General features: G+C 44.1%; 1 protein-coding gene across 2 annotated transcripts in view; it reads left to right on the forward strand.

Annotated features, from left to right (window-relative positions):
* Nucleotides 1-8,224: 8,224 nt before the first annotated feature.
* LOC134438553 (oxysterol-binding protein-related protein 7-like) overlaps nucleotides 8,225-18,012 on the forward strand; it is a 29,012-nt gene continuing 19,224 nt past the window's right edge. The window contains exons 1-6 of one of the 2 annotated variants that reach the window (XM_063188148.1): nucleotides 8,225-8,319; nucleotides 13,408-13,665; nucleotides 15,379-15,537; nucleotides 16,654-16,707; nucleotides 16,839-16,952; nucleotides 17,490-17,645. In XM_063188148.1, coding sequence (XP_063044218.1) covers nucleotides 13,498-13,665; nucleotides 15,379-15,537; nucleotides 16,654-16,707; nucleotides 16,839-16,952; nucleotides 17,490-17,645 — 651 coding nt within the window. In that variant the 5' untranslated portion in view covers nucleotides 8,225-8,319; nucleotides 13,408-13,497. The remainder of the gene's footprint in view (nucleotides 8,320-13,407; nucleotides 13,666-15,378; nucleotides 15,538-16,653; nucleotides 16,708-16,838; nucleotides 16,953-17,489; nucleotides 17,646-18,012) is intronic. The other variant, XM_063188154.1, reaches the window with a different exon arrangement.

An 18,012-nucleotide genomic window follows, 5' to 3' on the forward strand; every position in this document is an offset into this window, starting at 1 on the left:
CTGATGAAAAATTTGCCTTGCTTTCAGTAAAAATGTAATGCATTGCAACAGGGGCGCTGCCATATAATCGGCCCCACTGAATCGATTCAAATTTTGGGCCCCCTTACCGCCTCTCAGTGCTTAGGCTCGAATCGAATCGTAAGGGCAGTGCCAATGCACACCACTATTGTGCAACATGTAGATTTGGATGACAGAGTCTGAGAGACTATTCTATTTCTGACTTGAATGGCTGCTGGAGAAAATAAGTAGCCTACTTATTGTTGCTTTCAAATTTTGGGTTAAAGGCCCCTCTCAGTGCTTGGGCCCCCCAAAGGATGCTCCTATCAGTGCTTGGGCCCAAGTTTAGTAATCTGTAACCAGTGCTCTCCCCCCCTAGCGGCCCCCTGACTGAGGTATCCTGAGCATGGTACCGTCCCGCCGCACAGCTTCCTTGGGCGCCATTGGGGGCCGCCCCCTTGCGCGGGTGAGGCATAAATGCAATTTCGTGGGTGTGCTGTGGAGTGCTATGTCACAATGACAATGACAATGGGAGCTGGAGTGGAGTTTTAATTACCAGCTGAAGTAAGGAAATGGAGAGTACAGTCAGAGAGAGTAGAGAGATACTTAAATAATCTCTGGTACAGTGGCCCTGTCCACAGTTGAACCTACATGTGTGTACCTACCTGTATGCTCTGTAACCAAGGTCTTCAGTCCACTACTCAGGGCTCCAACTCTTGATCTTCCAGTCACAATTACAGTTCAGCATGGAGGCATAGGAACGCTACCACTGAGCTAAAAGTCTACTGGGCTGATAGCCAGTGGTGTAGTCTACGTAGGACCAGGTATACGTATACCCACCTAAACATTTCAGGGATTTCAGTATACCCACCTAGAATTGATTGATCCATTATTTAGAATACCACAAAGTACAGTATACCCACTTCATGGGTACCCACTTACAAAGCCCACAATGCCCACTTACAAGTATACCCACTTACAATGCTCAAATATACAGTATACCCTGCAAAAAAAAAGTAAACCACTGCTTATAGCTCAGTGTTACTGCATCCTTATGAGGCTTCAGAGGGGAGGTGAGTTCAGAAGAGAGGTTTTATCCTACCCCTGAACTCTGCTAGTTGGTATCCATTACATCTCTGGAATACCAGACCATTTGTACCATTAAAAGGGTTTGAACCGTAGCGTCTTGATGAAGATATAATCATAATGTTTGCTTGATGATGTTATCATGTTATTGCGGAGCACAGATAAGCTTTTCAGCATTTGAATAGTGTGTTCTTCATAGTACTTCCTCATTTCACATTTCACCTTTCCCCCATTTACGCTACATACAGCAAAACCTATCTATTTACACTTCCATCAAATGCATCCTGAAATTTCTCTGCTAAAAAAAATGGGTCACAAATCATTAAAACTGTTTGTGATATACAGTATAGGCCTACAAGACATCCCAAAAATGTATACTGCTCTAAAACTAACATCCATTCTGCCCAGGCTCTGTTGACAATGTGAATCACACTCTATCTCTGTATTCCTATATGTTCCTATTGAATGACTGCTATCAATCCAACACTTACTTTCTAATAACTGGAAGTGTGTATACAGTTTTGGGACACCATGGCCTGTACGCTGTAAGCGTCATGTCCCTAAGAGGAATAGCCCTAGGTCACGTAGCTCTCTTGCTTGTTCATGCTATTTGGATACACTAGATCTACATCTCTGTGTCAGCTCTCTCCTCGCCATGGTCTCTGCCAGTCGTGGTGCAGGCCTGCCTGGCATACCAGAGATCACAGTCACGCTGGAAAAGTACCAGGGCCTGCATACTCCTATGCTGAGTAACCCAGTGATGGCAGTGGACTTGAATTTCAGATCTTTTTTTCTATGTCAGCTTGCCACATGTGTTGTCAAGTACAAAAACAAACACATTTTGTTTGTTGACAGATTATATTTTACACCCAGGCATGTAGGATAATTCTTCATAAATTATAGTAACTAATAATCTATGTTTTCAAAATTATCTAGAGTAAATTGCAACTTCAGGAACTAACTAACATCATGGAAAGTTGTGCTTTGTGTTAATTCATGCTAATTTTGTGTGTTTTTCAAGAAAGTGTCTTTTAATAAAGCAATTCATTGAAAGTGTCATCCCATAAATACAAAAAACCTGTTTACCTGTTTACTACACCATGGAAACGGCCTGCATAGTGACGACTAGCCTACATAGTTACCTGTTATCAATCACTTCCTTCCACTTGTCTTTCATATGCAAATGGAGACATCATGACTCACCTTCAACATAATATAACCGGGTTCCCACCCAAACATATAATCTAGGGCAGTGTGTCTTCACGGGTAGATCATCCAAAGGTTGGTCACAGAGGGGGTTCCTGGGTGGGTCATGGAAATGTTTTATTAAAAAAACGAATTAATTATAACAAAGTTAATTAACCCTCATATTGCCAGTCCTAAAATTGAGACAAGATGGGCTGCATAATTTAATGAATTGTAAGCACACTATCAAATGTATGGTCATATTTTTGATATCATATTTAATTGACTGGAGGACTAATACGCATGAAAACACTCCAAAAAGCAAACCAGTTTTTGACCGACCCACAGACCGCAGTAGCACGCCAAAAAAAATGTAGTCACAATTGAATGATCATAGAAAATTGTGGGTCCCAACCAAAACTATTTCAGCTAAGAAGCACAGGTTTAGGGGCCCTGCACATCTGGTCACCTGATTTAGCATGATCTATCACAGGGGCGGGGAACATTTTTAATTCGAAGGGCCACTTCAAATTCCTCCAAGGGCGATAAAAGTCCTCCAAGGGCTGCCCATACTATAAACACAAACCAGGATTTCACCCTGCATCTCTGGCTTATATTGAAGGCAGCCACCTTTACAACAGACCCCACCTTTTCTAGCTCCTCTGAAATATAGCCTAACTTAATTGTAGAAATGGAATTTCTAAGAATCCTCAACAAAACATTTCATGTGAAGCTGCACAGCGTTAAAATTATACCGGGGGCCAGATTAGACGGCCTCAAGGGCCATAAATGGCAACTCGAGACAGGTTCCCCACCCCATACTGGGTTTCTTTCATGTCCCATTGTTTACAACCAAACTGCTTTGACTAACATGGCCTGGGTGAATGAGAATCATCAAAGATCACAGTGACAACGACAGCCCACTTTACTGTACCTTCACTGCACGCATTACAATTAGGGCGTTCAGCAGCTTGCTCAAGAGAGGAGTGACACAGTCTCAGAGGCACTGGGTCGTGGGTGGCTATGTGGGACAAGCAAGCACGTCGATACCTGTATCACTGGCTCAACCAGAAACGAGACAGAGAGAGAGAGAGGGAGAGAGAGTGAGAGAGAGAAGGAGGTAGAGAGAGAGAGAGAAGGAGGGAGGGAGGGAGAGAGAGAGAGAGAGAGAGAGAGAGAGAGAGAGAGAGAGAGAGAGAGAGAGATGGAATGCCTACCATTTTGAAAATGGTGGAGGGAGGTAGTTTTCACTGGGCTGGCCTTGACAGTGTCCTCACAGGCAGTGTTGCCAGATTGGGCGGTTACCCGTCTGCGGGTAAAAACGGGAAAAATTGGCTATTTTGGCAGTTTTTTGTGCAGTTTTGTGCCCATAGAAGTCAATGCAATTTGTTGAAACTGGGCGGAATTTAGCGCATTTTGAGAACCTTTTGGGCGGGATTTGATTAGACACATCTGGCAACACTGCTCAGGGGAGGCACGGGAGAAGGAGCGCGCAGTACCAGTTTGGTGAGGTGGTGGAGAGAGGAGATGGAGGAGGTTGAAGAGGAGGAGGAGGAGGAGGAGGGGAAGGAGGAGGAGGTGGAGGAGGGGGAAAGGTGGCCCATTCTTGACAGTGATGTTGGAGCCTAGAGGGAGGTCATGACTGGTAGTAAGTGACAGTTTAGTCCATTATTGCCCTAACAAGGTCAACAGGCTTACATCGACCAGTGTCGCAAACCCTCCAAAAAGGTTTCCGATGGACATAGCGACAGACCGACCAGCTGACATAGAAACCCATAGAATCACTACAAATGAGGCCCTGTCGTGGCCAACCGGTAGGGCACTCACCTGCCATGCGGTTGACCCGGGTTTGATTCCCAAACCGGGTCCTTGTGCCGGCCGCTCCCCTGTCCCCCTCTCACACTGTCCTGACAAATGAAGTCGAAATCGCTACAAGAATCGCTACAAATTACCGTAGAGATGTCTTCAATCCTCAGGGTAATTTGAATAATTAGGGTGTGGGTGTGGTGAGAAAATTATAGCAATGGTAACCACATGCAGGTAGGCCTACTTGTTTTTAACAATGTATTTGGCATTACGTTGTCCTCCTAACAGTGGGATTCACGCATGTCATGAGCTCATGAATAGGCTGTGTGTGACACAGAGTGACAACCATACACCGGCGTTCCTTGTTGCATTGTTCCATTTACCTATGGTCTAATTTTAAGTCAATTCATTAATGTGTATAGTCACGTTGTTGTTGCCTGTTGTTCTATAGTGCGGGATTGACTAAAACACCTGTTAAAGAGACAGAATATGTGTAAGGCTTTGGCAGAGAAGTGGGGATATACAGAGCCGGCGGGCCCATAACGCTCACTACGCTCACAGCGTAGGGCCTCGCGTTGCCCATGACGTCACTTACGTTGAGGTAAAAAAAAAATATATATAGGCTAATTTAAAAAACGACGAACTTATTATTGATTCCGTCACATAACTAGGCCTACGTGATTCGCCCCTTCTTCTGTGGTTAATTTCGGATGGAACAGGAGTGAGAATCAGGAGTGAGAATCTTGAGTGAGAATCTCACAACAATGCCGAGTTCCTGCCCATGTCTTCGATAGTGCGCATTACAAGCGTTCCTGTTTGCGTTACCGCGGGAATTTAAGTCCGCCTGTGTAATCGAATCAACAGGGAAGAGTGAAGGACATTATGTCTTGCTGTCAATGCCTTACTGCTGTTTGTGAAAGTTGTAGGCCTAGTAGCTGCCTAGTTGAGAAACATCAGCTGACTTCTAGCCGACGAAACGTGAGTGCAATCGAATCAACGCAGGAGAGTATGAGATAGGAAGGGGTGCCGTGTGTGTGTGCGTGTGCTTGCGCCCTCCCGGAGGAGAGGAGAGGAAAGGGACGGGTCGCGCGTCTGTGTGTTTGCATGTGTGCGCGACTGAAAGCTGCGATTATGATCTGTCTATCTCCCGAAAATTTTATTTAATAATTTTGTCAATAGCCTAGTCCATCATCAAGTCGGCTTTTCTAATGAGCTCGCCAAAACAATGAAAGTCGTGTGTGGGTATCGTGCACCAGCCCCGCTTGCAGAGGGAGATGGAGAGTGATCAACAAACTTTTAACAGCGAATTAACAGCAATAAATGCTAAACTCCGCTTGGAACGTTAACTTTGTGAGGAGAAATGCAACCTGTTCATTTTACTCCTCCTGGCCAGAGAAGACTTTGGCGAGGGCGCGCAGTGTAGGCTATTCACTTGCTCACCTACTTTCACATTACCACCACGTCTTGCATGTGCAAGCCTTAAGGCTGATGCATAGTCACGCGGTGCCGATTGCGGGGTAAAGCATAGACGTACTGTCAGCGGGGGGTATTGCCTCATAGTCGACCTACATGCGAATGCGTGCGAAAGGGCGTGGTGTTTTTTTTTCCCGCCGAAAATTCAAGAGTGGGGCAAGGGGGGAGGGAGGAGGAGATTTTAATGACGTCAATTCACCTCCGTGACAACAGGGGGCGAACTAACTCATTCAGTTGAGCCCAGTCCCTAGAATGAATCACAAAGCTAATCAGCTGGCTATGTAAAACGTAATATTCCACTAGTAGCCTACTTCTAAAAGTTGGGGCATAATTAGATGGTACAACATCAGTTTTTGGTCAAGTACTACATGAGATTAAATGCAAGACAAACGCCATTTTAAAAGACAATAGACAGCATGAATGGCCATTCACACCTGGGGCCTAGTAGCTAGCCAGCTAAATCAGTCATTACAAACTCAAAGCTAGTTGACTAGCCACCTGAAACGTAATTCTACCACTAACAAAGAGGCTTCTTGCTATTAATTTAAAAAGTTGTGGCGTAATTAGACATGAATGATAGCATACAAGATTCTCTCTTTATTCATGTTTTACAGTTCAGGTGGTTAAAATGCCAAACAAAAGCCGTTTTAAATACAATACATCTAATGGCCATATTAACAGCTAGCTTAGCAACTGTCAGCCAAACCCATTCAAACTCTACAGGACATTAGCGAACCCTGTTTTAGAAGCTAGCTAGCCACACTACTTGTACTATATACTGTATCAACAAAGAGGCTTCTTGCTATTAATTTAAAAAGTTGTGGCGTAATTAGACATGGATGATAGCATACAAGAGTCTCTCTTTATTCGTGTTTTACAGTTGAGGTGGTTAAATGAAACAAAAGCCATTTTTAAATACAATAGATAGCCTATCTAATTAACAGCTAGCTTAGCAACTGTCAGCCAAACCCATTCAAACTCTACAGGACATTAGCGAACCCTTTTTTAATGAGCTAGCTGCCACACTACAAAAGAACAAAGAGGCTTCTTTGCTACTACCACACTACAAACATATCATTTCCATGATGGCCTTTTATGGATATTTCTAATTGATTTTTTGGAAGTTGTACTACTGAAATAAAAAAACAGTTTCTCTTCTCCCTGTCAAGTAAACTCCAGTGATTTCCTGCCAAGTCATCTGCATCGTGTTTTTCGTTTTCCTTCAAACCTCCGCGGTAGGGTAGAAGAATAGAACACAACTGACCTATCAGGGCTGAGTTCCCCCCGGACTGCCGTAAGCGCATTGACCAATCACCGTCTTCAAGCATAGCTCAGCTCACGGACATTTCAGCCTGGGAGAAACATGCGTGTACTGCAGTCAGGGGTCGTTTTGTCGCTGCACAGGGGGGCGCTGTGGCTCATTCTCTGTGCAGAACCCCCGCGAACGCGCGACTCTAAACCCCCCTTAAGGCTATGTCTTAAGATGTGCAAGCCTAGCCTCCAATATCTAATTTAGGCTACTCTTTGGCAACACCTGTGCTAAAGGAAATGTATTTTGTTGGCATCCAGTCTAGTTTGTGTCATTTCTAAATTAATGGGAACTTTTATGGTTAGACCATGGTTTTTTTTTTTCAAATTCTTTAGATTACTAATAAGGACTTGTATGCCACATTGTGAGACTCCCATGGTACCAATGCATTTTTTATGTTTAACCTTTGTGGGTAATAATTTCATATAATATTAATAATGTCATTCATGTAGGCCTATATCCACGTGTGAGTCAGTTTATCAGGCCGGAAGTGTAATCTGGCCCTAGGGTCTGTGGGAGTATGTAATGCCTATGGCTGCCCAAATATATACTCACTGGGAAAAAAATGAGGGATTGGTTTTTTTTATATAGTTAGGGGGGCCCCTTGGCATATTTTTGCTTAGGGCCCCACAGAGGTCAGAACCGGCCCTGGGGATATAACATCCATGTGTGTCATTCTGAGAAGGTGTCAGCTGGTTTGTGTGTGTGTGTGTGTGTGTGTGTGTGTGTGTGTGTGTGTGTGTGTGTGTGTGTGTGTGTGTGTGTGTGCGTGTACGCGTGTCTGTATGTGCATGCGTGTGTGTCCTACTGCTGAGAAGACTGTTTATATAGAACCAAGTTTGTTTATTTTGTGTGTGTGTGGGTGTGGGGGGGGGCATATTCTCGATGCAAAAGAAGAGAACATGATCATGTCAAAAATGTCATGTCAAAAAAACCCACAACAGAACAATGGGAATTAGGAACTAGCTCGCTTTCCTGCAACAGAGAACATTTCTGCTCTGTCTACTTCGGTTAATTGAGTTGTCTCTAAGTCTTTAAAAAGTGTGTGATGTGGTTTCTGCATGAAAATTAAACTGACACGAAAGGCTAATTGTGTGTTTTCTTCATGCAAATGCTTCTATTGTGATACTCATTTTGATCATTGTTGCAAACTCTCACCCGCGATGTTTAGATGATGCGCTTTGAAGAGTGTGACCATAGAGGTAGAAAATAACACCTCTATGCGTGTGGCGCATAATCCTGCATAGGGGAGGAGGAGGAGGGATGTGAGAGTGGGGTGGAGAGACGGCGTTATAATCCTCACGCTCAGGACTCGCACCTCCCCAACCAACAGGTGCGCAGCTGACGTCTAGTGACGTAGGCGTTCAATTTCACACCGGGGTAAGTAAATTAGTCGCTCGAAGTTTGGAGAGACTAGTGTCTCACACGCACGGTGCAACAACACACCAGGATTTACAGATCAGGTACAGCTATTTTGGTCATTATGCTTCACGTTATGTTAGAGTGGGCATTTGTGTAGACTGCACGGTCGGTAGGCCTAATTAAGTGCATTCATTAGGCAAGTTGTATATCGTTAATTTTTAATTTTACAAATATTAGGAACACTGTTTGGTTTGCAGAGACTGAATTGTGTCTGAATTGTAGCCGTGTTTTCAGGCTATTTATTTCTGTAGCCTACAGTCTATGGTGTTCTGCTGTATGGTTGTCTGAATTACTAACCTGCCTATAGTTAGCTTACTTGGACCTGGCTCTTGTTCTGCAGGGATTTGCTTCTGAAGGAAGCGATTCAAAAGATTTACGGTTATCTGGCTTTTCGGCACAACTGTTTGTAGTAGTCTGCTCGTGTCCTTCACCTGTTAGAGTGAACCACGTGTTCAAGGGGATAATTTGTGGAATACCTCTAGTAGGCCTCGTTCTAGCAAGGTCTACTGTTGTCACTGAATGGTGCTCATCCACGTGAATTGTTCGGTTGAGGATGTTGCCTTGTCGATACTCTTGAGTCTAGTCGAGGCGGGCGTGAACAACTCGTCTAGCTGGTTTGGTGAGGGACCTGGAGTTGTGCGCGTATGATGGAATGAGGTTTACGCAGGTCTTGTCTTGTTCAGTTTGTTGACACTGGATTTTTTTGTAACCATCAAATTTAAACGTGCTGTAGGAATGTTCCCAACTGAGGGCTGGACAACCATAATCATCCAAAGGAACCCCATGCTTTTACATAATTATCCATGTATCTATTTTGGGCAAATTTGGCCTGCTCACCAACAATTCAGTGTCCTCTTTGTCCCTCTCTCTGAGAAATGAATCAGATTTTCATGATGAATATCTCCATACAAACTTCCCATTGATTACATTAGGCTGCACACAAGTGATTCCCAAAGAGCATGTCACTAAAGTGCAGACATCATTTTGTTTGTGGTGAACATATTGTGAAACCATTCCTTTCTTGCTGGAGGTTTGGAATACTCTTTGGGCCTTATTCAATGTAGATTCCTGGGGGAACATCCACTAGGATGATATCCAGAGGTGTATCATCCATTTATTTCCCACGTGTCTTTTAGGTAATCCATTCCACAGAAAGAAAAAGTGAGTTTCTCAGGATTTCTTTGGGAACACTTTGTGCAAAAAAACATCTCCTTTGCCACACGGCAAGGCCGTTGCTTCTGACATTTGTCATTTTGGCTGTTCTTTTACTTTATGTCCTTAATTTCCCCCTGGGGATCAAGAAAGTTACTCTAGGCTACTCTACTCTTTCTTTTGACAGCAATGCCAATCTCCAACAACTTCAGAATTTGCATGTGTGACCCTTAACCCCGTCCGACTTGGTGGCATATGGCTATCGGTCTTCAGCGTTGTTTGTTTTTAAAAGAGGTTTTGAAAAGTACAGTTGGCCTTCATGATGGAATGTGGTTCGGTCTCTACAGGAATCCCTACACCCCCAACACACACACACACACACACACACACACACACACACACACACACACACACACACACACACACACACGCACACATCCGTTCAATGTAAACATGTTTACACCTCATCTCTGATAAGAGTATCAGACTTGAAATACAAAAGACTATTACAATTATTATTTAAAGTGTTAAGTTCTTGTTGGGGTGTTGGTGCTAATGGTTATCACTATGAATAACTTATCTTAGCTTTTAACGTGTGGCTGAAGGGATCTCTGAAGACTTTTCACATGTGCTTAAAATGGTGCAAAGCAAATTTTGTCTTCAGTCCACTCACAGGTAGGAGGTGGAATTGTCACTAAAGGAGAACTACATGCATACAGCCAGTCCACCCTCCAAACTTCCTTATTGTAGCATAGGTATAGGCCATGATGACCAGGATACAGAAATGCCTTGTCACTTTGCTCACAACTACAGTACGTACATTAACACTGAAACAATGCTGGAAACATTGTTTTAAGTTCGGAATAAGCAGTGCACTGCTTATTCATGCAAGGTGGTTTCTGGTTTCCATGAATGCAGAGTGCATCACTGCGCTGGAATTCCAACATGTTGACTCTGTGTGCTGCCTTTGGCTGTCAGTTGTTGCTTATAAAAGTGGCAAGTCATTGTGCTCTTGGAAAGCAGTGAGTGGAAGAGTCTGACCTTCACCTAACGTCCTCCAGCCTTTTCATCAGCACATCATCAGTCACCACGATTCTAGGTTCAGCTGGAGCCCCAAGCGAAATTTCAGTTTGGTGAACATTTGAATGAAATTTGCCACTACTGTAGCAATGTGTGCGCGGTTATTCACTATCCTGGGCCTTTGGGGCCCAAAGCGGTTGCCTAGCCTGGTGACAAGATGTGCCTCCTCTGCTTAAGTGGCGACACTTCATCCAGCTTTAGTGTAAAGAAGTGCCTGCCTGCCTTGTCCACCTTGTCCATGGACAAATAGTCCATGCACCTGCAATGGAGAGGTGTCTGTCTGTCCGTCTTTATTGTTAAAGTGCCTGTCCGTCCTATCTTGCTATCTGTTCATCGATCCTTAGTGAAGAAGTGTGTGTCTGTCTGTCTGTCTGTCTGTCTTTAATGTAAAACATCCTCTGTCCGTCGATCCATCTTATATATAACTCTCTGTCTGTCTTTAGTGTTGTGGTGCCTGTCTGTCTATCTTTTAGTGTAAAGTTGTCTGATCTGTTGTTTCTGTGTGTGTCTGTCGTTTCTGTCTATGTATGAGTTGGCCATCAGTACAGATGACATTATTTTTTAACTAGCACAGTATGAACAGTGATGTCTGTGAAGACTGTCATTGGTCCAGGCCATGTTATTCAACCGATTTTAAGTTGTGAGCAGTTGTGAGCATCAAATTCCAAAAAGTACACTTGCATGCAACTTAACTCTTCAGTTATGAACGGTCATTATCCAAACACATACACATGGAGATCAGGTGATATCAGCTGTTGGCTTAAGGCAGTGGTTCTCAACATTTTTGAACAAACGCCCCTTTGGCCTCATCACAAGCCTCCCAACGCCCCCTTGACCTCATCATAAGCCTGACAACGCCCCCTTTCGTATTAAATATTTCAATGGACTAATGCCCCCCCAACAGCAACTCAACACCGCCCCCTCTCAGCTATATCCTTCTCAACGCCCCCCTGGAGCTCCCCAACGCTCCCTTGGGGTGCTGTTCCACCCTCGTTGAGAAACACTAGCTTAAGGCATGAAGAGTTTGAGCCACACACACACACACACGACTGCTTCTGTGCTGGATTCATAAAATGTGGTTGTCTTTGTTTTGCATCATCCTCCTTTACCGGTTGGACCACATAACACTAGCAATAGATAAAACCTCGATGAGCTCTACGTACATATTTCTTACTCCCATTTGAGAAGCAAAGTAGTGTAGCATTGTTGACGTGTGTGAATATGGAATGTGAATGCCAATTGGCCTCAAATAATAAGCAGTCAATGAGTCAGGCTTCAGAGATGTACCATGTACCTTGCGACCGTGTGGACACACATGGACACTCCTCATAGGGTGGTGTACAGTATTCAAGAGTAGGGTATTTCCTGTTGGGTGTAAATTCATATTTCCATGTCGTGGTGCATTTTCCTCGTAACTCGCATGACTCAGCTATTTGGAAGTTCAAGGGCAGTCATGGGTAAGCGGTTAGGGCGTCAGACTTGTAGGCCAAAGGTTGCCGTTTCGACTCCCGACCCGCCATGTTGGTGGGGATAGTAAGTAAACAGTGCTCTCTCCCATCCTCCGCCATGACCGGTACCGTGAGAATGGTACCGTCCCGACTCGATGCTCCCTGTCGGGCGCCATTGGGGGCAGCCCCCTTGCATGAGTGAGGCATAAATGCAATGTCATTGTGCACAGTGTGTATTTGTGTGCCGTGGAGTGCTGTGTCACAATGACTATGGGAGTCGGGTTTCCCAGTTGGGCTTTCACTTTTCACCTTCACTTTCAGGTTCTGAATTGCTTCTGAAGTTCGGGTGGTGTTTGATTCATGTCATTTGTAGTGTATATATCCCTGACGTCTGATAGGCTGTGCGAAGTTGTGTTTTTTGTTTGTTGATGTGAATCATAGGTTTATCATCTATTATCAGTGGCTCAAAAAGTTCAGTTGCCTAATGCTGACAGTTCAACTCCTTGTAATGTCAAGGTTGCATTGTACCATTTTTGTAACCCACTTTCTTCTTTGCCTCTGTCAGTGCAGACTGCAGGCTTTCCTAAAGACCCTTATACCTGTGATCAGGGCCTATACTGCAAAGCTGGTTCAGGAGTAAACCAGGTTAAGTGAAGAGGTAAATCATCTAATAGAAGAGCCTGGAGTCCTCATTTTAGAGATTTGCCTCTTAAATTAACCTAGTTTACTCCTGAATCAGCTTTGTAGTATAGTAGGCCCCAGTTACACTCTTCTGTTGTGACATTTGTCTTTCCTGCTTGGGTTCCTCCACTGATATCACATGTGAAATCTCCGTCCTCAAACCTGAACAGCGAGACCCAGGGGCAGGGCTGGTCTAGCCATCTGGCATAGCGGGCATTTCCCGGTGGGCCCTGCCACCCTCGTGGGCCCCTACTGTATTTTTAGAAATGTTAAAAAAATAATCTTTTTTTTTTAACATTTCTGAAAATAGGGGCCCACAAGGGTGCAGGGCCCACTGGTGAGTCATTTCTTCGCCGCTAATTATTATTTTTAGCCAAAATTGCCCGGCCCTATTTCTCCCCCAGTCCAGCCCTGCCTAGGGGAAACTTGTAAGGACTTTTAGCTCTTATCTGATGTGGGGCTGGTGAGATGGGGAATGAAGACTGGGTGTCGGTGAAGATTCTACACAGTTGATTTATACACATAAGCGAGAGCTATATGTTCTTATACAGTATCTAACAGAATATGCTAGTTGTTTACTTTGGGTGATTGGTTGACAAAAAGCTATAATAGCATTGAAGTAAGGCTAGTTTAATCTTAAAGAAAGCATCCTCATTCTCATTTCATGCAGATATTTTTTTTTCTTTTTGACCCACATTTCATTCACGCTGACATCACTCACGCTGACATTTCTCTTTCTATCTTTCTTTCTTCCCCTCGTATTTTCAGATTTCTCCTCTGTGCAATGAGAAGTAGCTGACAAATCCTTAAGTGTGTGTGAGAGAGTTGCTACTGTAAGCCGCCGTCGGCATCTCAGCGATGGAGTACCAGGGTGGAACCCTCAGCAGCAGCCAGTCGATGATGAGTGTCTTGGACAAGTCGCCCGTCTTGGCAACGCCGCCCAGCTTCAGGCCCTCGCACTCTCGCCAGGGTAGCACAGACTCCTCCAGAACCTCCCGGCAGGTGGGCATGGGGCACTCCAGACAGGTGGGCAATGGGACACTGACAGACAGAGAGACGGACATTACCACAGGCCTGTGTCTGGGGTTCAATGACAATAACTGTGTGTGATTTTATTGTTGGACCCCAGGAAGAATAGCTGGGTCTGCGCCCAGCTAATGGGGATCCTAATAAACTAAACTAAACATTTCTAATGGATAAGGCTGGGGACATGCTTGTTGTGTGACTTGAATTACGCACGCAGCTACGTGCGCCCTAGTGCGCGTACTTTGTAGAAGAGCTACTGTACCTCTGTACTCTACACAGGATACTGGAGGTACCCTGTAGGGGCCAGATAGGCAATGGAGCTCTCAGTAATGTTTTCCATCATTGTTCGACTCTACCACTAGCTTAACATGAGACTTAAGAAGATTGCGCCTTGCACTTCTGTAAATATTGCACTGTACGCATGCGTCTGCATTCCTTGTGCCTGGTGCTGTACCGCACGCAACATTGACATAAAATACGCTTGGCAACGTGTTTGTGCATGAAGCGCACATGTATCCTGCAGCAAGCATGTCCCTGGCCTAAATCAGATCAAGTTTGTTTTTTTAAAAATCCCATTTCCTCAGAACTAAGGGAATGTGTTTGCATGCTGTTTGTGGATATTGAAACATTTCACCGTAGACAAGACTCAGATGAATAAGTGATCAGTTATCTTAATACAGTAGAATTGGTAACATAATGAAAATAAACGGGGGAAAAAAGTCAAAGTAAAACTTTCACTGGGAAATAAACAAAGTGAGTGTGCAGACATTCCATTCCATTTAATTTTAATAAAGCATAACTAATATAAAATAAAAAAAACAGAGAGTGCAGACCTCAGCCAAGGAAGCTGTTTGATAGAACATTTGTGGTGTAGTCTACTTTTTTGTAGTGGGTATACTGTATATTTGGGCAGCCATAAACGCATTAGTTCCCAAACTAGGGATCGAGACCCCTCGGGGGCTGCGAAAGGAAGGGAATACTTCAGAGGCGGGGGGAACCATTGTGAACATTGGATACAATTTCCTGCGTTCTAGTGTATTTTAGGGTGAATCCTAACCTCATGACGAATCACTATTGATCAAATGTGGCTATGCTATTCTAAATATGGAACAATTCATTTTAAGTGGACATGTTCGCAATGTTCGGTGGGTATACTGAAATCCCAATTTTTTTCTGGTGGGTATACTGTGTATACCTGCGTTCTTCGTATACTACACCACTGGTTACACCCTATTTTTTTTTCAAGTCTTTCTGCTTGTTTTGTGGAGTTAGAAACTGGAATGTCAAAATTCGCTCTATTCCATAATGGTGTAGAATCTTTTTTTTACTTCCTGGATCCCCATCGTGATGCGGATCGCCACCAAAATTGTATCACTTGTTCCTTTTGTCAATTCCAATAAGTTATCCTGCTGACAGACAAACAAACAAACAAACAGACAGACAAACCAACGTGACAGAAAATATAACCTCCTTGGCGGAGGTAATAAATGAAGTAAATATGTGGACTTTTCGGCCTGGCCGTATCCTAACGGTAGGGCACTGGGTTACTACGCTGGCGACCCTGGTTCGATTCCGGCCCTGGTCATTTGCCAATCCTTCCCCGTCTCTCTCTCCCCACTCATTTCCTGTCTCCCCTCCACTGTTCTGTCGAAAAATAAAGGCAAAAAAGCCCTAAAAAATATGTTTTTAAAAACATGTGGACTTTTCCATCAGAACTCGCGGGACTGGGAGGTGATGAACGACATTCAGCCGGCCACGCTGATGGCGCCCACGGCCAACTCGGCCGCATCCAGCCTGGACATCAGCGTCCCTGGCATCTGTGAGGGCTACATGCACAAGAAGAGGAAGTACCCGCTCAAGGGCTGGCACAGGGTAGGCATTATGGCATTTCAATGTTATACTGTATACTTTCTGGTGAAATGTGGGCCAAAAGTAGTTATGATTGGAGTGGTTTGGGTGGTTTTCCCACCCAATTGGGCTGCTGACTGTCTGCAGGTGAAAAGGGTCTTGGGTGTTTTTTTTTTCCTGTGGATTTATTGCCATGGAAGTCAATGGAATATGCAGTAGTTCAAATTGGGCTGGATCGTTCCTCCAGGTGGTTTTTGAGCATTTTTTTTGGGCGTGAAATCATCACACACTTCTTCATGCTGAAGAAAAGGAGGGTCCCGCTCGAGGGCTTGTAAAGAGTGGGCATTACGGCATTTAATGTTGGATAAGCATATACAGTACAATATTCCTGGAAATCCCTGTGGACAAGCTTACAGTAATACAGGTATAGGTATGAGGCAGGAAAACTTGTTAGCCAACCTCAATAAGCACTTGGCGAAATGCATCGTTCGCTCGAGAAAAAAGTGTAATACGTAAGTGTGCAGTGCTTTCTGAATATTTATTTGTTGCACACACGCCTAGTTGAAATATGGCCCAAAAGTATTCTGGAGTGGAGTGGAATAGAGGAAGGTTCAAATTGAGTTGTAATATCATAATGCGTATCACACACCTCTATCAAGTACGTAGGTCATGTTTTGGCCTTTGCTGTTATTTATAGTTGTCAGCACTTTCTGGTTGCCCACAAGTCAGTTACAAGTAGAGAGATTGAATTGTTCTGTAGCTGTTAGGAGCTCAGCTCCCCTTTCTCCCCTCGTTATTACTGCACATCTTGTGATTAAGTGGAAAATCCTATTCAAGGACTGACACAGGATGGGCATGCCTTTACTTTAATGTGATCCATATAACATTGCTACAGTAAGTACTTGAGGAGTGAGATTGTACAGTTTACCAAAACCAGTTACCGGTAGAAGCAGAGTTCAAGTTGGTCCTCAGAGTGAGCGCCCCCAGATTGAGGACACAAAAGTGATTACCAATTTAGACACACAGCGGAGAGGCTGACTGGATAGACATGTGACATAAGAAGTGTTAGGGTCTTCTTAATAGTAATGCTCCGTTCCTCCTTTGTGTTTTACTAATTCTCTCCTTTTTTTTCTTTCACAGAGGTACTTTCACCTGGAGCAAGGAATCCTCAAATACTCTAAATCTCACCATGATGTACGTATTCAACAACTATTCAATTAGCACACTCGCTAAGTACTGCAGTTAAAATGTCTTTTCAATGTGATGACATCAATATCAATACTGCCAGTGTTTCACTATTTTTTTGTATTTGCTCTTCTTAACAGCTTACCATTGGAAAGATCCATGGATCCCTGGATGTGAGTCTGGCAGTCGTGTCCGTCAATAAGAAGTCCAAGCGCATTGACCTGGATGCAGGGCACAGCATCTACCACATGAAGGTGGGCAATGAGCATCAGTAGAGGCTGTTGTGACGGCAACGTGCCCATAGCGACCTTGGGTTCCTTGATAGGCGCTATATTATTATTGTTATAGTGCAGTGCTAGAAAATATGACTTGGAAAGTTTTTATTTTGTAATTTGACATTATGGAAGTGAGCATTATTCTGTGATTCTGTGGAAGCATGCCTCACCACAGATAGGGGTGTAAATAATAATTGAAATGTATCGATATATCACAATATAATCTGACGATCAAATCGAATCGCATTATATCGTGGTGCATTCTTAAGTACCGAAAATAATCGAATCGCTGGCCCGTGCCCAATGCTCTACCTTAGCTCCATAACATATGAGAAGTGGAAAAGTAATTGGAAAAAAGTCGTATCGAATCGTCCTGTATCATATCGTGGGGCATTCTTGAGTATAGAAAATAATCAAATGGCATAGCATGGAATAATAAGATATTGCGTGCGTGCGTTCGTGTGTGTGTGTTGTCATTTGTGTTTATTGACCCATATGGGTGTTTGTCAACCACAGGCCAAGAGCCATGACATCTTCTACATCTGGCTGACCAAGCTGTCTGCCCACCGCGTCTTCAAGAAGAACGAGGCCATGAGTCTCCACCAGGGGGTGCTGCAGGCGCTGTCGGGTAACTCCCTGATGGCCCAGAGGAACCGCTCAATGTCCTGCATGGTGAGTTACACTAACATCCATGGGTGCTACTGGGGGGGGGACAAAGGGGACCTATGTGTTTCGGCTTTTAAGGTACGCACTGATGATGGCTTAAGACAGTGTTTCCCAACCAGGGGTACGTGTACCACTAGGGGTACGCGAGCACACTGCAGGGGGTACTTGGAAAGATATTATTATAACAAATGTATGGAGCAGTCACATCAGGACAGGGAAAGCGATATAAATCATGAATTAGGGGGTACTCATGGCACAACAAAGAGGTTTAGGGGGTACGCGAGACAAAAAAGGTTGGGAAACACTGGCTTAAGAGACGAAAAGCGTTTGCTTGTGGACATGGTGGTAATTTATAAATAAATAATGACGCGTA

This window comes from Engraulis encrasicolus, chromosome 2 (assembly GCF_034702125.1).
Source record: "Engraulis encrasicolus isolate BLACKSEA-1 chromosome 2, IST_EnEncr_1.0, whole genome shotgun sequence".
Lineage (NCBI taxonomy): Eukaryota > Metazoa > Chordata > Actinopteri > Clupeiformes > Engraulidae > Engraulis > Engraulis encrasicolus.